The 25,814-nt window shown below is 43.8% G+C and overlaps 1 protein-coding gene across 1 annotated transcript in view; it reads left to right on the top strand.

Moving 5' to 3' along the window:
• LOC139384896 (ATP-binding cassette sub-family C member 12-like) overlaps positions 1 to 25,814 on the top strand; it is a 110,553-nt gene that overhangs the window by 25,552 nt on the left and 59,187 nt on the right. The window contains exons 10-20 of the mRNA XM_071129796.1: positions 1,757 to 1,864; positions 2,176 to 2,424; positions 3,270 to 3,341; positions 3,531 to 3,655; positions 14,935 to 15,007; positions 16,817 to 17,020; positions 22,165 to 22,302; positions 23,003 to 23,096; positions 23,365 to 23,433; positions 24,256 to 24,345; positions 25,620 to 25,723. Of these exons, the coding sequence (XP_070985897.1) occupies positions 1,757 to 1,864; positions 2,176 to 2,424; positions 3,270 to 3,341; positions 3,531 to 3,655; positions 14,935 to 15,007; positions 16,817 to 17,020; positions 22,165 to 22,302; positions 23,003 to 23,096; positions 23,365 to 23,433; positions 24,256 to 24,345; positions 25,620 to 25,723 (1,326 nt within the window). The remainder of the gene's footprint in view (positions 1 to 1,756; positions 1,865 to 2,175; positions 2,425 to 3,269; positions 3,342 to 3,530; positions 3,656 to 14,934; positions 15,008 to 16,816; positions 17,021 to 22,164; positions 22,303 to 23,002; positions 23,097 to 23,364; positions 23,434 to 24,255; positions 24,346 to 25,619; positions 25,724 to 25,814) is intronic.

Raw genomic sequence — 25,814 nt, 5'->3', positions numbered from 1 at the left:
TACCTAGTCCTAATACATAGACCTAATACCTAGTCCTAATGCCTAGTCCTAATGCCTAGTCCTAATACATAGACCTAATACATAGACCTAATACATAGACCTAATGCCTAATCCAAATGCCTAGACCCAATACCTAGTCCTAAAACCTAGTCCTAATACCTAGTCCTAATACCAAGTCCTAATACCTAGTCCTAGTCATAATACCTAGTCCTAATACCTAGACCTAGTCCTAATACCTAGTCCTAATACCTAGACCTAGTCCTAATACCTAGTCCTAATACCTGGTCCTAATACCTAGTCCTAATACCTGGTCCTAATACCTGGTCCTAATACCTGGTCCTAATACCTGGTCCTAATACCTAGTCCTAATACCTAGTCCTAATACCTGGTCCTAATACCTGGTCCTAATACCTAGTCCTAATACATTGACCTAATACCTAGTCCTAATACCTAGTCCTAATACCTAGTCCTAATACCTAGTCCTAATACCTAGTCCTAATACCTAGTCCTAGTCCTAATACCTAGTCCTAATACCTAGTCCTAATACCTAGACCTAATACCTAGTCCTAGTCCTAATACCTAGTCCTAATACCTAGTCCTAATACCTAGTCCTAATACCTAGACCTAATACCTAGACCTAATACCTAGACCTAATACCTAGTCCTAATACCTGGTCCTAATACCTGGTCCTAATACCTAGTCCTAATACATAGACCTAATACCTAATACCTAGTCCTAATACCTAGTCCTAATACCTAGACCTAATACCTAGTCCTAGTCCTAATACCTAGTCCTAATACCTAGACCTAATACCTAGTCCTAATACCTAGACCTAGTCCTAATACCTAGTCCTAATACCTAGACCTAATACCTAGACCTAATACCTGGTCCTAATACATAGACCTAATACCTAATCCTAATACCTGGTCCTAATACCTAGACCTAATACCTAATCGCCATCTTGTTTTTACCAGGCTGTTACCCTAATCGTCATCTTGTTTTTACCAGGCTGTTACCCTAATCGCCATATTGTTTTTACCAGGCTGTTACCCTCATCGTCATCTTGTTTTTACCAGGCTGTTACCCTAATCGCCATCTTGTTTTTACCAGGCTGTTACCCTAATCGCCATCTTGTTTTTACCAGGCTGTTACCCTAATCGTCATCTTGTTTTTACCAGGCTGTTACCCTAATCGTCATCTTGTTTTTACCAGGCTGTTACCCTAATCGTCATCTTGTTTTTACCAGGCTGTTACCCTAATCGTCATCTTGTTTTTACCAGGCTGTTACCCTAATCGCCATCTTGTTTTTACCAGGCTGTTACCCTAATCGCCATCTTGTTTTTACCAGGCTGTTACCCTAATCGCCATCGTGTTTTTACCAGGCTGTTACCATAATCGCCATCTTGTTTTTACCAGGCTGTTACCCTAATCGCCATCTTGTTTTTACCAGGCTGTTACCATAATCGCCATCTTGTTTTTACCAGGCTGTTACCCTAATCGCCATCTTGTTTTTACCAGGCTGTTACCCTAATCGCCATCTTGTTTTTACCAGGCTGTTACCATAATCGCCATCTTGTTTTTACCAGGCTGTTACCATAATTGCCATCTTGCTTTTACCAGGCTGTTACCCTAATCGCCATCTTGTTTTTACCAGGCTGTTACCCTAATCGCCATCTTGTTTTTACCAGGCTGTTACCCTAATCGCCATCTTGTTTTTACCAGGCTGTTACCATAATCGCCATCTTGTTTTTACCAGGCTTTTACCACAATCGCCATCTTTAACTCCATGCGGTTCTCCCTGGGTTTGCTGCCGTTCTCTGTCAAAGCCTTAGCCGAGGGACTGGTATCGCTAGCCCGGCTAAAGGTGAGCCTCCTCTCCTTTAAAACATTATCAATCAGCAACTTCATCCTCTTACTGTATATCATGAAGCACATGTGTCCTAAGCATTTCTGTTATCAGTCTCTTTGTAGCATGAAGATAAGCTCTGTGTGTTTACTGTGTGTGTGTGTTTACTGTGTGTGTGTATGTTTACTGTGTGTGTGTATGTATGTGTGTGTGCGTGTCCACTCTCTGTGTGTGTGTGTGTGTGTGGGGGGGGGGGGGGGGGGGGTGTGTGTGTATGTGTGTGTGCGTGCGTGCGTGTGCGTGTCCACTCTCTGTGTGTGTGTGTGTAGAAACTGCTGATGACACAGAACCCAGACTCGTACCTGGTCCAGAGACACGGGTCCTCCTCGGCCCTGGTCATGGAGAATGCAACATTCACCTGGGCCAGGCCTGAAGGACAGACAACCACTACGGCACCAGGCACCACAGCCTCTCTGAACGGAGGGAAGGTGGAACCACAGGGCCAGAACGGGACTCACACACCGGACAAGACCGAGGCCAAGCCCACTCTGAGAAACATCTCCTTCAACCTGCCTAAGGTAGGTGCTGGTTAGGGTTAGATAGGGCTTATGATTGGGTGAGATGAGGTCTGGGTTAGATAGGGCTTTTGATTGGGTTAGATGGGGTGAGCGGGGTCTGGGTTAGATAGGGCTTTTGATTGGGTGAGATGGGGTGAGTGGGGTCTGGGTTAGATAGGGCTTTTGATTGGGTTAGATGGGGTGATTGGGGTCTGGGTTAGATAGAGCTTTTGATTGGGTGAGATGGGGTCTGGGTTAGATAGGGCTTTTGATTGGGTGAGATGGGGTGAGTGCGGTCTGGGTTAGGTGGGGTAAGCAGGGGTCAGAGTTAAGATAAGGTAAGCAGGGGTCAGAGTTAGATGAGGTAAGCAGGGGTCAGAGTTAAGATGAGGTAAGCAGGGGTCAGAGTTAGATGAGGTAAGCAGGGGTCAGAGTTAATATAGGTTAAGCAGGGGTCAGAGTTAGATGAGGTAAGCAGGGGTCAGAGTTAAGATGGGGTAAGCAGGGGTCAGAGTTAGATGTGGTAAGCACGGGTCAGAGTTAGATGGGGTAAGCAGGGGTCAGAGTTAGATGGGGTAAGCAGGGGTCAGAGTTAGATGGGTTAAGCAGGGGTCAGAGTTCGGTGGAATTAGCAGAGGTCGGAGTTAATATAGGTTAAGCAGGGGTCAGAGTTAGATGAGGTAAGCAGGGGTCAGAGTTAAGATGGGGTAAGCAGGGGTCAGAGTTCAGTGGGATTAGCAGGGGTCGGAGTTAGATGAGGTAAGCAGGGGTGAGAGTTAGATGAGGTAAGCAGGGGTTAGAGTTAGATGAGGTAAGCAGGGGTCGGAGTTATGTGATTGATTACTGATGACTGTTTGCCTTTTTAGGGAAACCTGCTTGGTATCTGTGGCAACGTGGGAAGTGGGAAGACATCGCTGATATCGAGCATCTTAGAACAGGTTTGCTTCAAAGTGTTTGTTACCACTTATCAGTTAAATGTTCACGTATACAAACAATACATGCCACTTAGAATAAAGGCATCACTATGACTGAAAATTGGCAGACATGGTCAAATGAATGGTCTTATCCAAAGATTCTTCCAGAAAGTGTATTAAGTAATGTTTAGCGTTGCGTGATATGTTCCCCAGATGCACCTGCAGCATGGTTCAGTCACAGCAGACGGAGAGTTTGCCTACGTTTCCCAGCAGGCCTGGATCTTCCACGGTACGGTCCAAGACAATATCTTGATGGGGGAACCCTTCAACCAGACCAGGTAGTGTTACTGTTACTGTTCTCCTATACTTTACCTGGCCAGGTAATGTTACTGTGGTCTGTTCTCCTTTACTTTACCTGGCCAGGTAATGTTACTGTGGTCTGTTCTCCTTTACTTTACCTGGCCAGGTAATGTTACTGTAGTCTGTTCTCCTTTACTTTACCTGGCCAGGTAATGTTACTCTGGTCTGTTCTCCTTTACTTTACCTGGCCAGGTAATGTTACTCTGGTCTGTTCTCCTTTACTTTACCTGGCCAGGTAATGTTACTGTGGTCTGTTCTCCTTTACTTTACCTGGCCAGGTAATGTTACTGTGGTCTGTTCTCCTTTACTTTACCTGGCCAGGTAATGTTACTGTGGTCTGTTCTCCTTTACTTTACCTGCCAGGTAATGTTACTGTGGTCTGTTCTCTTTTACTTTACCTGCCAGGTAATGTTACTGTGGTCTGTTCTCCTTTACTTTACCTGGCCAGGTAATGTTACTGTGGTCTGTTCTCCTTTACTCTACCTGGCCAGGTAATGTTACTGTGGTCTGTTCTCCTTTACTCTACCTGGCCAGGTAATGTTACTGTGGTCTGTTCTCCTTTACTTTACCTGGCCAGGTAATGTTACTGTGGTCTGTTCTCCTTTACTTTACCTGACCAGGTAATGTTACTGTGGCCTGTTGTTCTCCTTTACTTTACCTGCCAGGTAATGTTACTGTGGTCTGTTCTCCTTTACTTTACCTGCCAGGTAATGTTACTGTGGTCTGTTCTCCTTTACTTTACCTGGCCAGGTAATGTTACTGTGGTCTGTTCTCATTTACTTTACCTGGCCAGGTAATGTTACTGTGGTCTGTTCTCCTTTACTTTACCTGCCAGGTAATGTTACTATGGTCTGTTCTCCTTTACTTTACCTGGCAGGTAATGTTACTGTTCTCCTCACTTTACCTGGCCAGGTAATGTTACTGTGGTCTGTTCTCCTTTACTTTACCTGGCCAGGTAATGTTACTGTGGTCTGTTGTCCTTTACTTTACCTGCCAGGTAATGTTACTGTGGTCTGTTCTCCTTTACTTTACCTGCCAGGTAATGTTACTGTGGTCTGTTCTCCTTTACTTTACCTGGCCAGGTAATGTTACTGTGGTCTGTTCTCCTTTACTTTACCTGGCCAGGTAATGTTACTGTGGTCTGTTCTCCTTTACTTTACCTGGCCAGGTAATGTTACTATGGTCTGTTCTCCTTTACTTTACCTGCCAGGTAATGTTACTGTGGTCTGTTCTCCTTTACTTTACCTGGCCAGGTAATGTTACTATGGTCTGTTCTCCTTTACTTTACCTGGCCAGGTAATGTTACTATGGTCTGTTCTCCTTTACTTTACCTGGCCAGGTAATGTTACTGTGGTCTGTTCTCCTTTACTTTACCTGCCAGGTAATGTTATTGTGGTCTGTTCTCCTTTACTTTACCTGCCAGGTAATGTTACTGTGGTCTGTTCTCCTTTACTTTACCTGGCCAGGTAATGTTACTGTGGTCTGTTCTCCTTTACTCTACCTGGACAGGTAACGTTACTGTGGTCTGTTCTCCTTTACTTTACCTGCCAGGTAATGTTACTGTGGTCTGTTCTCCTTTACTTTACCTGGCCAGGTAATGTTACTGTGGTCTGTTCTCCTTTACTTTAACCTGGCCAGGTAATGTTACTATGGTCTCTGCTCCTTTACTTTACCTGGCCAGGTAATGTTACAATGGTCTGTTCTCCTTTACTTTACCTGGCCAGGTAATGTTACTCTGGTCTGTTCTCCTTTACGTTACCTGGCCAGGTAATGTTACTGTGGTCTGTTCTCCTTTACTTGTCCTGGCCAGGTAATGTTACTGTGGTCTGTTCTCCTTTACTTTACCTGGCCAGGTAATGTTACTGTGGTCTGTTCTCCTTTACTTTACCTGGCCAGGTAATGTTACTGTGGTCTGTTCTCCTTTACTTTACCTGCCAGGTAATGTTACTGTGGTCTGTTCTCCTTTACTTTACCTTCCAGGTAATGTTACTGTGGTCTGTTCTCCTTTGCTTTAACCTGGCCAGGTAATGTTACTGCGGTCTGTTCTCCTTTACTTTACCTGCCAGGTAATGTTACTGTGGTCTGTTCTCCTTTACTTTACCTGGCCAGGTAATGTTACTGTGGTCTGTTCTCCTTTACTTTACCTGGCCAGGTAATGTTACTATGGTCTGTTCTCCTTTAATTTACCTGCCAGGTAATGTTACTGTGGTCTGTTCTCCTTTACTTTACCTGGCCAGGTAATGTTACTGTGGTCTGTTCTCCTTTACTTTAACCTGGCCAGGTAATGTTACTATGGTCTATTCTCCTTTACTTTACCTGGCCAGGTAATGTTACAATGGTCTGTTCTCCTTTACTTTACCTGGCCAGGTAATGTTACTATGGTCTATTCTCCTTTACTTTACCTGTCCAGGTAATGTTACAATGGTCTGTTCTCCTTTACTTTACCTGGCCAGGTAATGTTACTCTGGTCTGTTCTCCTTTACGTTACCTGGCCAGGTAATGTTACTGTGGTCTGTTCTCCTTTACTTTACCTGCCAGGTAATGTTACTGTGGTCTGTTCTCCTTTACTTTACATTCCAGGTAATGTTACTGTGGTCTGTTCTCCTTTACTTTACCTGCCAGGTAGTGTTACTGTGGTCTGTTCGCCTTTACTTTACCTGGCCAGGTAATGTTAATGTGGTCTGTTCTCCTTTACTTTACCTGGCCAGGTAATGTTACTGTGGTCTGTTCTCCTTTACTTTACCTGGCCAGGTAATGTTACTGTGGTCTGTTCTCCTTTACTTTACCTGGCCAGGTAATGTTACTGTGGTCTGTTCTCCTTTACTTTACCTGGCCAGGTAATGTTACTGTGGTCTGTTCTCCTTTACTTTACCTGCCAGGTAATGTTACTGTGGTCTGTTCTCCTTTACTTTACCTGGCCAGGTAATGTTACTATGGTCTGTTCTCCTTTACTTTACCTGGCCAGGTAATGTTACTATGGTCTGTTTTCCTTTACTTTACCTGGCCAGGTAATGTTACTGTGGTCTGTTCTCCTTTACTTTACCTGGCCAGGTAATGTTACTGTGGTCTGTTCTCCTTTACTTTACCTGCCAGGTAATGTTACTATGGTCTGTTCTCCTTTACTTTACCTGCCAGGTAATGTTACTGTGGTCTGTTCTCCTTTACTTGTCCTGGCCAGGTAATGTTACTGTGGTCTGTTCTCCTTTACTTTACCTGGCCAGGTAATGTTACTGTGGTCTGTTCTCCTTTACTTTACCTGGCCAGGTAATGTTACTGTGGTCTGTTCTCCTTTACTTTACCTGCCAGGTAATGTTACTGTGGTCTGTTCTCCTTTACTTTACCTTCCAGGTAATGTTACTGTGGTCTGTTCTCCTTTACTTTACCTGGCCAGGTAATGTTACTGTGGTCTGTTCTCCTTTACTTTACCTGGCCAGGTAATGTTACTGTGGTCTGTTCTCCTTTACTTTACCTGGCCAGGTAATGTTACTGTGGTCTGTTCTCCTTTACTTTACCTGGCCAGGTAATGTTACTGTGGTCTGTTCTCCTTTACTTTACCTGGCCAGGTAATGTTACTGTGGTCTGTTCTCATTTACCTGGCCAGGTAATGTTACTGTGGTCTGTTCTCCTTTACTTTACCTGGCCAGGTAATGTTACTGTGGTCTGTTCTCCTTTACTTTACCTGGCCAGGTAATGTTACTATGGTCTGTTCTCCTTTACTTTTCCTGCCAGGTAATGTTACTGTGGTCTGTTCTCCTTTACTTTACCTGCCAGGTAATGTTACTCTGGTCTGTTCTCCTTTACTTTACCTGGCCAGGTAATGTTACTGTGATCTGTTCTCCTTTACTTTACCTGCCAGGTAATGTTACTGTGGTCTGTTCTCCTTTACTTTACCTGGCCAGGTAATGTTACTGTGGTCTGTTCTCCTTTACTTTACCTGGCCAGGTAATGTTTCTGTGGTCTGTTCTCCTTTACTTTACCTGGCCAGGTAATGTTACTGTGGTCTGTTCTCCTTTACTTTGCCTGGCCAGGTAATGTTACTGTGGTCTGTTCTCCTTTACTTTACCTGCCAGGTAATGTTACTATGGTCTGTTCTCCTTTACTTTACCTGGCCAGGTAATGTTACTGTGGTCTGTTCTCCTTTACTTTAACTGGCCAGGTAATGTTACTATGGTCTGTTCTCCTTTACTTTACCTGGCCAGGTAATGTTACTGTTACTGTTCTCCTTTACTTTACCTGGCCAGGTAATGTTACTGTTCTCCTTCACTTTACCTGGCCAGGTAATGTTACTGTGGTCTGTTCTCCTTTACTTTACCTGGCCAGGTAATGTTACTGTGGTCTGTTCTCCTTTACTTTACCTGCCAGGTAATGTTACTGTGGTCTGTTCTCCTTTACTTTACCTGCCAGGTAATGTTACTGTGGTCTGTTCTCCTTTACTTTACCTGCCAGGTAATGTTACTGTGGTCTGTTCTCCTTTACTTTACCTGGCCAGGTAATGTTACTGTGGTCTGTTCTCATTTACTTTACCTGCCAGGTAATGTTACTGTGGTCTGTTCTCCTTTACTTTACCTGCCAGGTAATGTTATTGTGGTCTGTTCTCCTTTACTTTACCTGCCAGGTAATGTTACTGTGGTCTGTTCTCCTTTACTTTACCTGGCCAGGTAATGTTACTGTGGTCTGTTCTCCTTTACTCTACCTGGACAGGTAACGTTACTGTGGTCTGTTCTCCTTTACTTTACCTGCCAGGTAATGTTACTGTGGTCTGTTCTCCCTTACTTTACCTGGCCAGGTAATGTTACTGTGGTCTGTTCTCCTTTACTTTAACCTGGCCAGGTAATGTTACTATGGTCTATTCTCCTTTACATTACCTGGCCAGGTAATTTTACAATGGTCTGTTCTCCTTTACTTTACCTGGCCAGGTAATGTTACTCTGGTCTGTTCTCCTTTACTTTACCTGGCCAGGTAATGTTACTGTGGTCTGTTCTCCTTTACTTGTCCTGGCCAGGTAATGTTACTGTGGTCTGTTCTTCTTTACTTTACCTGGCCAGGTAATGTTACTGTGGTCTGTTCTCCTTTACTTTACCTGGCCAGGTAATGTTACTGTGGTCTGTTCTCCTTTACTTTACCTGCCAGGTAATGTTACTGTGGTCTGTTCTCCTTTACTTTACCTGGCCAGGTAATGTTACTGTGGTCTGTTCTCCTTTACTTTACCTGGCCAGGTAATGTTACTGTGGTCTGTTCTCATTTACTTTACCTGGCCAGGTAATGTTACTGTGGTCTGTTCTCATTTACTTTACCTGGCCAGGTAATGTTACTGTGGTCTGTTCTCCTTTACTTTACCTGGCCAGGTAATGTTACTGTGGTCTGTTCTCCTTTACTTTACCTGGCCAGGTAATGTTACTATGGTCTGTTCTCCTTTACTTTACCTGCCAGGTAATGTTACTGTGGTCTGTTCTCCTTTACTTTACCTGGCCAGGTAATGTTACTATGGTCTGTTCTTCTTTACTTTACCTGGCCAGGTAATGTTACTATGGTCTGTTCTCCTTTACTTTACCTGGCCAGGTAATGTTACTGTGGTCTGTTCTCCTTTACTCTACCTGGCCAGGTAATGTTACTGTGGTCTGTTCTCCTTTACTTTACCTGCCAGGTAATGTTACTATGGTCTGTTCTCTTTTACTTTACCTGGCCAGGTAATGTTACTGTTACTGTTCTCCTTTACTTTACCTGGCCAGGTAATGTTACTGTGGTCTGTTCTCCTTTACTTTACCTGGCCAGGTAATGTTACTGTGGTCTGTTCTCCTTTACTTTACCTGGCCAGGTAATGTTACTGTGGTCTGTTCTCCTTTACTTTACCTGGCCAGGTAATGTTACTATGGTCTGTTCTCCTTTACTTTACCTGCCAGGTAATGTTACTCTGGTCTGTTCTCCTTTACTTTACCTGGCCAGGTAATGTTACTGTGATCTGTTCTCCTTTACTTTACCTGCCAGGTAATGTGACTGTGGTCTGTTCTCCTTTACTTTACCTGGCCAGGTAATGTTACTGTGGTCTGTTCTCCTTTACTTTACCTGGCCAGGTAATGTTACTGTGGTCTGTTCTCCTTTACTTTACCTGGCCAGGTAATGTTACTGTGGTCTGTTCTCCTTTACTTTACCTGACCAGGTAATGTTACTGTGGTCTGTTCTCCTTTACTTTACCTGCCAGGTAATGTTACTATGGTCTGTTCTCCTTTACTTTACCTGGCCAGGTAATGTTACTGTGGTCTGTTCTCCTTTACTTTACCTGGCCAGGTAATTTTACTGTGGTCTGTTCTCCTTTACTTTACCTGGCCAGGTAATGATACTGTTACTGTTCTTCTTTACTTTACCTGGCCAGGTAATGTTACTATGGTCTGTTCTCCTTTACTTTACCTGGCCAGGTAATGTTACTGTGGTCTGTTCTCCTTTACTCTACCTGGCCAGGTAATGTTACTGTGGTCTGTTCTCCTTTACTTTACCTGCCAGGTAATGTTACTATGGTCTGTTCTCTTTTACTTTACCTGGCCAGGTAATGTTACTGTTACTGTTCTCCTTTACTTTACCTGGCCAGGTAATGTTACTGTGGTCTGTTCTCCTTTACTTTACCTGGCCAGGTAATGTTACTGTGGTCTGTTCTCCTTTACTTTACCTGGCCAGGTAATGTTACTGTGGTCTGTTCTCCTTTACTTTACCTGGCCAGGTAATGTTACTATGGTCTGTTCTCCTTTACTTTACCTGCCAGGTAATGTTACTCTGGTCTGTTCTCCTTTACTTTACCTGGCCAGGTAATGTTACTGTGATCTGTTCTCCTTTACTTTACCTGCCAGGTAATGTGACTGTGGTCTGTTCTCCTTTACTTTACCTGGCCAGGTAATGTTACTGTGGTCTGTTCTCCTTTACTTTACCTGGCCAGGTAATGTTACTGTGGTCTGTTCTCCTTTACTTTACCTGGCCAGGTAATGTTACTGTGGTCTGTTCTCCTTTACTTTACCTGACCAGGTAATGTTACTGTGGTCTGTTCTCCTTTACTTTACCTGCCAGGTAATGTTACTATGGTCTGTTCTCCTTTACTTTACCTGGCCAGGTAATGTTACTGTGGTCTGTTCTCCTTTACTTTACCTGGCCAGGTAATTTTACTGTGGTCTGTTCTCCTTTACTTTACCTGGCCAGGTAATGTTACTGTTACTGTTCTCCTTTACTTTACCTGGCCAGGTAATGTTACTGTGGTCTGTTCTCCTTTACTTTACCTGGCCAGGTAATGTTACTGTGGTCTGTTCTCCTTTACTTTACCTGGCCAGGTAATGTTACTGTGGTCTGTTCTCCTTTACTTTACCTGGCCAGGTAATGTTACTATGGTCTGTTCTCCTTTACTTTACCTGCCAGGTAATGTTACTGTGGTCTGTTCTCCTTTACTTTACCTGCAAAGTAATGTTACTCTGGTCTGTTCTCCTTTACTTTACCTGGCCAGGTAATGTTACTGTGATCTGTTCTCCTTTACTTTACCTGCCAGGTAATGTTACTGTGGTCTGTTCTCCTTTACTTTACCTGGCCTGGTAATGTTACTGTGGTCTGTTCTCCTTTACTTTACCTGGCCAGGTAATGTTACTGTGGTCTGTTCTCCTTTACTTTACCTGGCCAGGTAATGTTACTGTGGTCTGTTCTCCTTTACTTTACCTGACCAAGTAATGTTACTGTGGTCTGTTCTCCTTTACTTTACCTGCCAGGTAATGTTACTATGGTCTGTTCTCCTTTACTTTACCTGGCCAGGTAATGTTACTGTGGTCTGTTCTCCTTTACTTTACCTGGCCAGGTAATGTTACTATGGTCTGTTCTCCTTTACTTTACCTGGCCAGGTAATGTTACTGTTACTGTTCTCCTTTACTTTACCTGGCCAGGTAATGTTACTGTTCTCCTTCACTTTACCTGGCCAGGTAATGTTACTGTGGTCTGTTCTCCTTTACTTTACCTGGCCAGGTAATGTTACTGTGGTCTGTTCTCCTTTACTTTACCTGCCAGGTGATGTTACTGTGGTCTGTTCTCCTTTACTTTACCTGCCAGGTAATGTTACTGTGGTCTGTTCTCCTTTACTTTACCTGCCAGGTAATGTTACTGTGGTCTGTTCTCCTTTACTTTACCTGGCCAGGTAATGTTACTGTGGTCTGTTCTCCTTTACTTTACCTGCCAGGTAATGTTACTGTGGTCTGTTCTCCTTTACTTTACCTGCCAGGTAATGTTGTTGTGGTCTGTTCTCCTTTACTTTACCTGCCAGGTAATGTTACTGTGGTCTGTTCTCCTTTACTTTACCTGGCCAGGTAATGTTACTGTGGTCTGTTCTCCTTTACTCTACCTGGACAGGTAACGTTACTGTGGTCTGTTCTCCTTTACTTTACCTGCCAGGTAATGTTACTGTGGTCTGTTCTCCTTTACTTTAACCTGGCCAGGTAATGTTACTATGGTCTATTCTCCTTTACTTTACCTGGCCAGGTAATGTTACAATGGTCTGTTCTCCTTTACTTTACCTGGCCAGGTAATGTTACTCTGGTCTGTTCTCCTTTACTTTACCTTGCCAGGTAATGTTACTGTGGTCTGTTCTCCTTTACTTTACCTGGCCAGGTAATGTTACTGTGGTCTGTTCTCCTTTACTTTACCTGGCCAGGTAATGTTACTGTGGTCTGTTCTCCTTTACTTTACCTGCCAGGTAATGTTACTGTGGTCTGTTCTCCTTTACTTTACCTTCCAGGTAATGTTACTGTGGTCTGTTCTCCTTTACTTTACCTGGCCAGGTAATGTTACTGTGGTCTGTTCTCCTTTACTTTACCTGCCAGGTAATGTTACTGTGGTCTGTTCTCCTTTACTTTACCTGGCCAGGTAATGTTACTATGGTCTGTTCTCCTTTACTTTACCTGGCCAGGTAATGTTACTATGGTCTGTTCTCCTTTACTTTACCTGGCCAGGTAATGTTACTGTGGTCTGTTCTCCTTTACTTTACCTGCCAGGTAATGTTACTATGGTCTGTTCTCCTTTACTTTACCTGCCAGGTAATGTTACTCTGGTCTGTTCTCCTTTACTTTACCTGGCCAGGTAATGTTACTGTGATCTGTTCTCCTTTACTTTACCTGCCAGGTAATGTTACTGTGGTCTGTTCTCCTTTACTTTACCTGACCAGGTAATGTTACTGTGGTCTGTTCTCCTTTACTTTACCTGCCAGGTAATGTTACTATGGTCTGTTCTCCTTTACTTTACCTGGCCAGGTAATGTTACCGTGGTCTGTTCTCCTTTACTTTACCTGGCCAGGTAATGTTACTGTGATCTGTTCTCCTTTACTTTAACCTGGCCAGGTAATGTTACTGTGGTCTGTTCTCCTTTACTTTACCTGCCAGGTAATGTTACTCTGGTCTGTTCTCCTTTACTTTACCTGGCCAGGTAATGTTACTGTGGTCTGTTCTCCTTTACTTTACCTGGCCAGATAATGTTACTGTGGTCTGTTCTCCTTTACTTTACCTGGCCAGGTAATGTTACTGTGGTCTGTTCTCCTTTACTTTACCTGGCCAGGTAATGTTACTGTGGTCTGTTCTCCTTTACTTTACCTGGCCAGGTAATGTTACTGTGGTCTGTTCTCCTTTACTTTACCTGGCCAGGTAATGCTACTCTGGTCTGTTCTCCTTTACTTTACCTGCCAGGTAATGTTACTGTGGTCTGTTCTCCTTTACTTTACCTGGCCAGGTAATGTTACTGTGGTCTGTTCTCCTTTACTTTACCTGACCAGGTAATGTTACTCTGGTCTGTTCTCCTTTACTTCCCTGGCCAGGTAATGTTACTATGGTCTTTTCTCCTTTACTTTACCTGGCCAGGTAATTTTACTGTGGTCTGTTCTCCTTTACTTTACCTGGCCAGGTAATGTTACTGTTACTGTTCTCCTTTACTTTACCTGGCCAGGTAATGTTACTGTGGTCTGTTCTCCTTTACTTTACCTGGCCAGGTAATGTTACTGTGGTCTGTTCTCCTTTACTTTACCTGGCCAGGTAATGTTACTGTGGTCTGTTCTCCTTTACTTTACCTGGCCAGGTAATGCTACTGTGGTCTGTTCTCCTTTACTTTAGCTGGCCAGGTAATGTTACTGTGGTCTGTTCTCCTTTACTTTACCTTCCAGGCAATTGTCACAATCGTCATAGTGAGGAGACCAAAGAGCAGCGTGGTGTGAATACGTACTTTTAAAGAGTGACAAAAAACACGAAGTACACTAAACAAACAAACAAACAAACAAACAAACAAACAAACAAGACCGCTATCGAAACTGAGTGCTAACATGCAACATCACATAGATGTTATAATATCACATCCCTGATAATCCATGTTGTTCACCAGATAGAATCCCTGATAACCATGCTGTTCTCCTGAATGAATCCCTGATAACCATGTTGTTCTCCTTAATGAATCCCTGATAACCATGTTGTTCTCCTGAATGAATCCCAGATAACCCATGTTGTTCTCCTGAATTAATGAATCCCTGATAACCATGTTGTTCTCCTGAATGAATGAATCCCTGATAACCATGTTGTTCTCCAGAATGAATGAATCCCTGATAACCCATGTTGTTCTCCTGAATGAATCCCTGATAACCATGTTGTTCTCCTGAATGAATCCCTGATAACCATGTTGTTCTCCTGAATGAATCCCTGATAATCATGTTGTTCTCCTGAATGAATCCCTGATAACCATGTTGTTCTCCTGAATGAATGAATCCCTGATAACCATGTTGTTCTCCTGAATGAATGAATCCCTGATAACCATGTTGTTCTCCTGAATGAATGAATCCCTGATAAACATGTTGTTCTCCTGAATGAATGAATCCCTGATAACCATGTTGTTCTCCTGAATGAATGAATCCCTGATAACCATGTTGTTCTCCTGAATGAATGAATCACTGATAACCATGTTGTTCTCCTGAATGAATCCCTGATAACCATGTTGTTCTCCTGAATGAATCCCTGATAACCATGTTGTTCTCCAGAATGAATGAATCCCTGATAACCATGTTGTTCTCCTGAATGAATCCCTGATAACCATGTTGTTCTCCTGAATGAATGAATCCCTGATAATCATGTTGTTCCTCTGAATGAATGAATCCCTGATTACCCATGTTGTTCTCCTGAATGAATCCCTGATAACCATGTTGTTCTCCTGAATGAATGAATGAATGTCTTAATGTCTTAATAATTATTGCACATTTTTGTATTTCGTAAAGGTATGACAAAGTCATCAGTGCCTGTAGCCTGATACCAGATCTGGCTATTCTTCCCTATGGCGATAAAACTGAGGTAAGGGCTCACGTATATCCAGGGTTTGAGTCGTTCAGTTGATTCTTGAGCTCAGAACGTCTTTTGACTTTCAAATAACGACCCGAACCTGGACGCTACCGACTGGGTTTTCTCTGTAGATAGATGAACAGGGCCCGAACCTGGACGCTACCGACTGGGTTTTCTCTGTAGATAGATGAACAGGGCCCAGACCCAGACGCTACCAACTAGGTTTTCTCTGTAGATAGATGAACAGGGCCCAGACCCAGACGCTACCAACTAGGTTTTCTCTGTAGATAGATGAATAGGGCCCAAACCCAGACGCTACCGACTGGGTTTTCTCTGTAGATAGATGAACAGGGCCCGAACCTGGACGCTACCGACTGGGTTTTCTCTGTAGATAGATGAACAGGGCCCAGACCCAGACGCTACCGACTAGGTTTTCTCTGTAGATAGATGAACAGGGCCCAGACCCAGACGCTACCGACTAGGTTTTCTCTGTAGATAGATGAACAGGGCCCAGACCCAGACGCTACCAACTAGGTTTTCTCTGTAGATAGATGAATAGGGCCCAAACCCAGACGCTACCGACTGGGTTTTCTCTGTAGATAGATGAACAGGGCCCGAACCTGGACGCTACCGACTGGGTTTTCTCTGTAGATAGATGAACAGGGCCCAGACCCAGACGCTACCAACTAGGTTTTCTCTGTAGATAGATGAACAGGGCCCAGACCCTGACGCTACCAACTAGGTTTTCTCTGTAGATAGATGAATAGGGCCCAAACCCGGACGCTACCGACTGGGTTTTCTCTGTAGATAGATGAACAGGGCCCAGACCCAGACGCTACCGACTAGGTTTTCTCTGTGGATAGATGAACAGGGCCAAAACCCGGACGCTACCGACTGGGTTTTCTCTGTAGATAGATGAACAGGGCCCGAACCTGGACGCTACCGACTGGGTTTTCTCTGTAGATAGATGAACAGGGCCCAAACCTGGACGCTACCGACTGGGTTTTCTCTGTAGATAGATGAACAGGGCCCAGACCCAGACGCTACCGACTAGGTTTTCTCTGTGGATAGATGAACAGGGCCAAAACCCGGACGCTACCGACTGGGTTTTCTCTGTAGATAGATGAACAGGGCCCGAACCTGGACGCTACCGACTGGGTTTTCTCTGTAGATAGATGAACAGGGCCCAAACCTGGACGCTACCGACTGGGTTTTCTCTGTAGATAGATGAACAGGGCCCGAACCCGGATGCTACCTACTGGGTTTTCTCTGTAGATAGATGAACAGGGCCCGAACCTGGACGCTACCGACTGGGTTTTCTCTGTAGATAGATGAACAGGGCCCAAACCTGGACGCTACCGACTGGGTTTTCTCTGTAGATAGATGAACAGGGCCCGAACCCGGATGCTACCTACTGGGTTTTCTCTGTAGATAGATGAACAGGGCCCAAACCTGGACGCTACCGACTGGGTTTTCTCTGTAGATAGATGAACAGAGCCGAAACCTAGTCGGTAGCGTCTGGGTTTCTCTGTAGATAGATGAACAGGGCCGAAACCTAGTCGGTAGTGTCTGGGTTTCTCTGTAGATAGATGAACAGGGCTGAAACCTAGTCGGTAGCGTCTGGGTTTCTCTGTAGATAGATGAACAGGGCCGAAACCTAGAGAGCTTGTTTAAGTCTATTATATATATGAGGTCCTGTAGATAGGTGAGTGATGTCTGAACCTGTTCTGTTCTGACTGGGTTGTATTGCTGGTTCTGTAGATAGGTGAGTGATGTCTGAACCTGTTCTGGTCTGACTGGGTTGTATTGCTGGTTCTGTAGATAGGTGAGCGAGGCCTGAACCTGTCTGGGGGTCAGAAGCAGAGGATCAGTCTGGCCAGAGCGGTCTACTCCAACAAAGACATTATCCTGCTGGACGACCCTCTGTCTGCGGTGGACGCCCACGTAGGGAAACACATCTTTGAGGAGTGTATCAAGAAGACCCTGAAGGGGAAGAGTATTATCCTGGTCACCCATCAACTACAGGTAGGGAGTCACTGCTGGTTACGAGCTTACAGTTACGTTTCCCTTGATTATCTCACTCATTTAGGAATGTGCAGTCTTTAATTGCATCTTTGTCTTTATATAATTTAAAGACCTTGTAGCCTTGTCACTCTTGGGTGTATTCATGGTGTGTTCAGAACCTAGGGTTGCAAAAACTTCTCCCAGAGTTCACAGGTTATTTTCAGAGTTTCTGTTCTGGAAGGATTCTCGGTGGAAATATAGGAGAGAATAAGGAGCGGGAATCTTTCACCTGGGAATCCTTCGACCAGGAATTATGGAAAAACCGGTAGGAATAAAAAAATATCCAGAGTTTTGCCTCCAGAAACTCCCTAACAACAGGGTGGAGAACCAATCCAATCCAATGTATTGGTCACATGCTTCGTAAAACAACAGGGTGGAGAACCAATCCAATCCAATGTATTGGTCACATGCTTCGTAAAACAACAGGGTGGAGAACCAATCCAATCCAATGTATTGGTCACATGCTTCGTAAAACAACAGGTGTAGACTAACAGTGAAATGCTGACTTCCCAACAATGCAGAGAACATTTTTAGAAAATTATAGAAGATAATGACACGAGGAATAAATCCACAATGAATAACGATAACATGGCTGTATACACTGGGTACCAGTACTGAGTCAATGGGCAGGGGTACGAGGTCATAACATGGCTGTATTCACTGGGTACCAGTACTGAGTCGATGTGCAGGGGTACGAGGTCATAACATGGCTGTATACACTGGCTACCAGTACTGAGTCAATGTACAGGGGTACGAGGTAATAACATGGCTATATACAGGAAGTACCTGTACTGAGTCAATGTACAGGGGTACGAGGCAATAACATGGCTGTATAATGTACACAGGTACGAGGTAATAACATGGCTGTATACACTGGCTACCAGTACTGAGTCAATGTGCAGGGGTATATACACTGGGTACCAGTACTGAGTCAATGTACAGGGGTACGAGGTAATAACATGGCTATATACAGGAAGTACCAGGTAATAACATGGCTATATACAGGAAGTACCAGGTAATAACATGGCTATATACACTGGGTACCAGAACTGAGTCAATGTTCAGGGGTACGAGGTAATAACATGGCTATACACAGGAAGTACCAGTACTGAGTCAATGTTCAGGGGTACGAGGAAATAACATGGCTATATACAGGAAGTACCAGTACTGAGTCAATGTGCAGGGGTACGAGGTATTAACTTGGCTATATACAGGAAGTACCAGTACTGAGTCAATGTGTAGTGGTACGAGGTAGTTGAGGTAGATGTGTACATATAGGTAGGGATAAAGTGACTAAGCAACAGGATAGATAATAAACAGTAGCAGCAGTGTATGTGATGAGACAATGTGTAGTGGTACGAGGTAGTTGAGGTAGATGTGTACATATAGGTAGGGATAAAGTGACTAAGCAGGATAGATAATAAACAGTAGCAGCAGTGTATGTGATGAGACAATGTGTAGTGGTACGAGGTAGTTGAGGTAGATGTGTACATATAGGTAGGGATAAAGTGACTAAGCAGGATAGATAATAAACAGTAGCAGCAGTGTATGTGATGAGACAAGAGTTAGTGTAAAAAGGGTCCATGCAGATTGTCCGGGTGGATACAGTATTTGGTTAACTTGACTTTTTTGCAGCCTGAATTTAAAATATAAATACATTTAGCTTGTTTGTTACTGGCCTACACACAATATCCCATAATATCAAAGTAGAGTTATGTTTTTTCTGAATTTTTTACTAATTAATTATAAATTAAAATTGAAATGTCTTGAGTCAATAAGTATTCAATCTCTTTGTTATGGCAAGTCTAAATAAATTCAGGAGTACAAAATGAACTTAACAAATCACATAATAAATTGCATGGACTCTATGTGTGCGAAATGAATGACTAGCTCATCTCCGTACCCCACACATACAATTATCCGCCAGGTCCCTGAATTTCAATCCTAGATTCAACCACAAAGAACAGGTAGTTTTTCCAATGCCTCGTGGAGAACGTCACCTATTGGTAGATGGATAAAAAATAAAATAAAAAAAGCAGACATTGAATTTCCCTTTGAGGTTGGTGAAGTTATTAATTACACTTTGGATGGTGTATCAATACACCCAGTCACTACGAAGATACAGGCACCCTTCCTAACTTTGGATGGTGTATCAATACACCCAGTCACTACGAAGATACAGGCACCCTTCCTAACTTTGGATGGTGTATCAATACACCCAGTCACTACGAAGATACAGACACCATTCCTAACTTTGGATGGTGCATCAATACACCCAGTCACTAAGAAGATACAGGCATCCTTCCTAACTCAGTTGCCTGAGAGGAAGGAAACCGCTCAGTCACCAATGGTGACTTTAAAACAGTTACAGAGTTTCATGGCTGTGACAGGAGAAAACTGAGGATGGATCAACAACATTGTAGTTACTCCAGAATACTAACCTAAATGACAGAGTGAAAAGAAGGAAGCCTGTACAGAATAACAAATATTCCTAAACATGCATCCTGTTTGAGACACTAAACTAAGACACTAAACTAATACTGCAAAAACTGATGTGGCAAAGTAATTCTCTTTTTGTCCTGGATACAACGTTTTATGTTTGTGGAAAATCCGGTCTAGAATGTCTGTAGCATTAAGATTTCCCTTCACTGGAACTAAGGGGCTGAAAATCAATCGGCTGCTCGGCCACGGAAACCCATTTCATGAAGCTCCCGACGAACAGTTATTGTGCTGACGTTGCTTCCAGAGGCAGTTTGTAACTCAGTAGTGAGTGTTGCAACCGAGGACAGGTGCTTTTTACGCGCAATGCACTTCAGCACTCGGCGGTCCAGTTCTGTGAGCTTGTGTGGCCTACCACTTCACGGTCGAGCCGTTGTTGCTCCTAGACGTTTCAACTTCACAATAACAGCACTTACCAGTTGGCCGGGGGCCGCTCTAGCAGGGCAGGAATTTTATGAACTGACTTGTTGGAAAGGTGGCATCCTATTGGCGGTGCCACGTTGAAAGCCACTGAGCTCTCCAGTAAGGCTATTTTACTGCATTTGTTTGTCTATGGAGATTGCATGGCTGTGTGCTCGATGTTGTACACCTCTCAGCAGCGAGTGTGGCTGAAATAGCTGAATCCACTGATTTGAAGGTATACAGTGCCTTGCGAAAGTATTCGGCCCCCTTGAACTTTGCGACCTTTTGCCACATTTCAGGCTTCAAACATAAACATATAAAACTGTATTTTTTTGTGAAGAATCAACAACAAGTGGGACACAATCATGAAGTGGAACGACATTTATTGGATATTTCAAACTTTTTTAACAAATCAAAAACTGAAAAATTGGGCGTGCAAAATTATTCAGCCCCTTTACTTTCAGTGCAGCAAACTCTCTCCAGAAGTTCAGTGAGGATCTCTGAATGATCCAATGTTGACCTAAATGACTAATGATGATAAATACAATCCACCTGTGTGTAATCAAGTCTCTGTATAAATGCACCTGCACTGTGATAGTCTCAGAGGTCCGTTAAAAGCGCAGAGAGAATCATGAAGAACAAGGAACACACCAGGCAGGTCCGAGATACTGTTGTGAAGAAGTTTAAAGCTGGATTTGGATACAAAAAGATTTCCCAAGCTTTAAACATCCCAAGGAGCACTGTGCAAGCGATAATGTTGAAATGGAAGTAGTATTAGACCACTGCAAATCTACCAAGACCTGGCCGTCCCTCTAAACTTTCAGCTCATACAAGGAGAAGACTGATCAGAGATGCAGCCAAGAGGCCCATGATCACTCTGGATGAACTGCAGAGATCTACAGCTGAGGTGGGAGACTCTGTCCATAGGACAACAATCAGTCGTATATTGCACAAATCTGGCCTTTATGGAAGAGTGGCAAGAAGAAAGCCATTTCTTAAAGATATCCATAAAAAGTGTAGTTTAAAGTTTGCCACAAGCCACCTGGGAGACACACCAAACATGTGGAAGAAGGTGCTCTGGTCAGATGAAACCAAAATTGAACTTTTTGGCAACAATGCAAAACGTTATGTTTGGCGTAAAAGCAACACAGCTGAACACACCATCCCCACTGTCAAACATGGTGGTGGCAGCATCATGGTTTGGGCCTGCTTTTCTTCAGCAGGGACAGGGAAGATGGTTAAAATTGATGGGAGATGGATGGAGCCAAATACAGGACCATTCTGGAAGAAAACCTGATGGAGTCTGCAAAAGACCTGAGACTGGGACGGAGATTTGTCTTCCAACAAGACAATGATCCAAAACATAAAGCAAAATCTACAATGGAATGGTTCAAAAATAAACATATCCAGGTGTTAGAATGGCCAAGTCAAAGTCCAGACCTGAATCCAATCGAGAATCTGTGGAAAGAACTGGAAACTGCTGTTCACAAATGCTCTCCATCCAACCTCACTGAGCTCGAGCAGTTTTGCAAGGAGGAATGGGAAAAAATGTCAGTCTCTCGATGTGCAAAACTGATAGAGACATACCCCAAGCGACTTACAGCTGTAATCGCAGCAAAAGGTGGCGCTACAAAGTATTAACTTAAGGGGGCTGAATAATTTTGCACGCCCAATTTTCAGTTTTTGATTTGTTAAAAAAGTTTGAAATATCCAATAAATGTTGTTCCACTTCATGATTGTGTCCCACTTGTTGTTGATTCTTCACAAAAAATACAGTTTTATATGTTTATGTTTGAAGCCTGAAATGTGGCAAAAGGTCGCAAAGTTCAAGGGGGCCGAATACTTTCGCAAGGCACTGTAACTGTTTATTTTGGCTGTCCTTTCCCTTTCTCTGTCTGTGATTCAGATGTATTTTAGTTCGGTCAGTTGATTCAGTTGTAAGTTTGATTCCCTTTTGAGTCACATAAGGATTATAAAAGGGTTTTATTTTATCCAAAGTATGCTAACAGAAAGAGGAACCCGACAGGGATATCCTCTCTCCCCTCCTCAAGTTATTAACGTTACTATTCCCCTCTCTCTGTCTCTCTCTCTCTCTCTCTCTCTCTCTCTGTCTCTCTATCTCTCTCTCTCTCTCTCTCTCTCTCTTCCTCCCCCCCTCTCTCTCTCTCTTCCTCCCCCTCTCTATCTGTCTTTGTGTGTATCAGTATCTGGAGTTCTGTGATGAGATACTGGTGTTGGAGAGTGGAAAGATAAAGGAGGCAGGGACACACAAAGCTCTGATGAAAGCTAAAGGCCGGTACGCACAGATGATCAACAACTTCCAGATGCAGGTAAGATCTCCCGTTATCCATCTGGTTTCAGAGCCAATAGATACAGGTAAGATCTCCCGTTATCCATCTCTACCTCTGGTTTCAGAGCCAATAGATACAGGTAAGATCTCCCGTTATCCATCTCTACCTCTGGTTTCAGAGCCAATAGATACAGGTAGGATCTCCCGTTATCCATCTCTACCTCTGGTTTCAGAGCCAATAGATACAGTCCGTAAGGGTGGAGCCAAGAGGAACTGTCATGTTTAATTATTCATTGACCACGGCAACAAGTGAAATTCAATCACTATCCAAGAACATCGTTAGGATCACTCCATCCAGAGGAGACTATGTCCAGTCTAGATATCATGTTTTAGTCTAGTTTATTAGGATCAGTCCTCCTGAAGGAGACTATGTCCAGTCTAGATATCATGTTTTAGTCTAGTTTATTAGGATCGGTACACCTGAAGGAGACTATGCCCAGTCTAGATATCATGTTTTAGTCTAGTTTATTAGGATCAGTCCTCCTGAAGGAGACTATGCCCAGTCGAGATATCATGTTTTAGTCTAGTTTATTAGGATCCCCATTAGCTGTTGCACATGCTGCCACTTCTCTTCCTGGGTTTTCCACACAAAACATCAAATACACAGTCGTATACTGTATTGTCAAGACTCTCGAGAGATAAATATATTTCTCCCACATTATTAATGTATATCACTTAATCCTGTACGTTAGGAACAACCTGAGGAGCAGCCGACACAACCAGACCCCATCGACACGAAGGAGAAGGACCTGGATGATCACAAGGGAAAAGGACTAGCTAACCCAGGTTTGATAAGCTAGAGATCCATACATATCTCAACATAGACACGGTCTGTTGACACATCCTGTATGTATGATAAACTAGAGATCCATACATATCTCAACATAGACACGGTCTGTTCTCACGTCCTGTATGTAAATGCAATTGGAAACAAAAGGTTTTTGTTCTCGTGTCTTGTTTCATACACTACATTCTTATATGTAGCTCTGCGTTAAAAGGCCTGTTGTGCGTCATTACTGGGGATTTACGTCTCGTCTGTTTTTCTCTCCGACAGCTTTTGACATGTCTGATGAGAAACCGGACGAGTCGGGAGGAAGTCGATCGGTATCACGTGACGTCACCGGTAATTTCAGCCCTCCAATCCTCATGAAGTATCATTATGGCTGTAATGTTAGCCCTCCAATCCTCATGAAGTATCATTATGGCTGTAATGTTAGCCCTCCAATCCTCATGAAGTATCATTATGGCTGTAATGTTAGCCCTCCAATCCTCATGAAGTATCATTATGGCTGTAATGTCAGCCCTCCAATCCTCATGTAGTATCATTATGGCTGTAATGTCAGCCCTCCAATCCTCATGTAGTATCATTATGGCTGTAATGTTAGCCCTCCAATCCTCATGAAGTATCATTATGGCTGTACACTGTGTGACATTTTAAATGAACAAATCAATTCATTCCATCAACATGATGGTTGTTGTTGTTGCTGTTGCTGTTGATGATGTCTGTTGATATTTGTTGTTGTTGTTGTTTATTATGGTAGTTGTTGTTTATTATGGTTGTTGTTGTTGCTGTTGCTGTTGATGATGTCTGTTTATATTTGTTGTTGTTGTTTATTATGGTAGTTGTTGTTTATTATGGTTGTTGTTGTTGCTGTTGCTGTTGATGATGTCTGTTGATATTTGTTGTTGTTGTTTATTATGGTAGTTGTTGTTTATTATGGTTGTTGTTGTTGCTGTTGCTGTTGATGTCTGTTGATATTTGTTGTTGTTGTTTATTATGGTTGTTGTTGTTTATTATGGTTGTTGTTGTTTATTATGGTTGTTGTTGTTGCTGTTGATGATATCTGTTGGTATTTGTTGTTGTTGTTTATTATGGTTGTTGTTGATGTTGATGTTGTCTGTTGATAGTTGTTTGTTGATAGTTGTTGTTGTTGTTGTCTGGTAGAGTCTAAGGACCAACTGGTGACTCAGGAGGGTTCTCAGGAGGGTTCTGTTGCCTGGAGGACCTACCACCAGTACTGTAAAGCTGCAGGAGGTTAGAAACACACCTTACACACACCACACTCTGAACCTTAACCCCGAGTTAACCCTGACCTACCACCAGTACTGTAAAGCTGCAGGAGGTTAGGTCTCTCCTCTCTCCTCTGGTCTCTCCTCTGGTCTCTTGTATGGTCTCTCCTCTCTCCTCTGGTCTCTTGTATGGTCTCCCCTCTCTCCTCTGGTCTCTCCTCTCTCCTCTGGTCTCTCCTATGGTGTCTCCTCTGGTCTTTCTTCTCTCTGGTTTCTCCTCTGATCTCTCCACTGGTCTCTTCTCTGGTCTCCCCTCTCCTCTCTCCTCTGGTGTCTCCTCTGGTCTCTCCTCTAGTCTCTCCCTTCTCCTTTGGTCTCTCCTCTGGTCTCTCCTCTAGTCTCTCCCCTCTCCTTTGGTCTCACCTCTGGTGTCTCCTCTTGTCTCTGGTGTCTCCTCTGGTGTCTCCTCTGTTCTCCTCTAGTCTCTCCTCTCTCCTTTGGTCTCTCCTCTCCCCTCTCCTTTGGTCTCTCCTCTGGTGTCTCCTCTGGTCTCTCCTCTGTTCTCTCCCCTCTCCTTTGGTCTCTCCTCTGGTGTCTCCTCTGGTCTCTCCTCTAGTCTCTCCTCTCTCCTCTGGTCTCTCCTCTAGTCTCTCCTCTTGTGTCTCCTCTGGTCTCTCCTCTGGTCTCTCCTCTGGTCTCTCCTCTGGTCTCTCCTCTGGTCTCTCCTCTAGTCTCTCCTCTCTCCTCTGGTCTCTGCTCTGTTTTCTCCTCTGGTCTCTCCTCTGGTCTCTCCTTTCTCCTCTGGTCTCTCCTCTCCTCTCTCCTCTCGTCTCTCCTCTGGTCTCTCCTCTGGTCTCCCCTCTCCTCTCCCATCTGGTCTCTCCTCTCTCATCTGGTCTCTCCTCTTGATATTTTTTCTTGTTTTTTTTCTCCTTTATTTAACCAGGTAAGCTAGTTAAGAACAAGTTCTCATTTACAATTGTCTCTGATCTCTCATATTTTCTCTCCTCTCGTCTCTTGTCTGGTCTCTGGTCTCATATTTTCTCTCCTCTGGTCTCTCCTCTCTCATCTGGTCTCTCCTCTCTCATCTGGTCTCTCCTCTCTCCTCTGGTCTCTCATATTTTCTCTCCTCTGGTCTCTCCTCTCCCCTCTGGTCTCTCGCCTGGTCTCTGGTCTCTCATCTTTTCTCTCCTCTGGTCTATACTCTCTCATCTGGTCTCTCCTCTCCCCTCTGGTCTCTCGTCTGGTCTCTGATCTTTTCTCTCCTCTGGTCTCACCTCTGGTGTCTCTGGTCTCCAGGGTACATACTGCTGTCTCTCATCATCATCATCTTCATCTGCTTGGTGGGGACCACTGCCTTCAGCAACTGGTGGCTCAGCTACTGGCTGGAGCAGGGATCAGGGGTAAGTCTACTGTAGTGACTTTTCCTTATGTTTTCAAATGTTTGTCAATTGACCCTTCGCTAGGCCCATGCCCCCTTTGGTTACTATTGCA

This window comes from Oncorhynchus clarkii, chromosome 26 (assembly GCF_045791955.1).
Source record: "Oncorhynchus clarkii lewisi isolate Uvic-CL-2024 chromosome 26, UVic_Ocla_1.0, whole genome shotgun sequence".
Lineage (NCBI taxonomy): Eukaryota > Metazoa > Chordata > Actinopteri > Salmoniformes > Salmonidae > Oncorhynchus > Oncorhynchus clarkii.
Note: the sequence above shows the minus strand (reverse complement) of the source record. Positions and strands in the feature narration are given on the sequence as shown.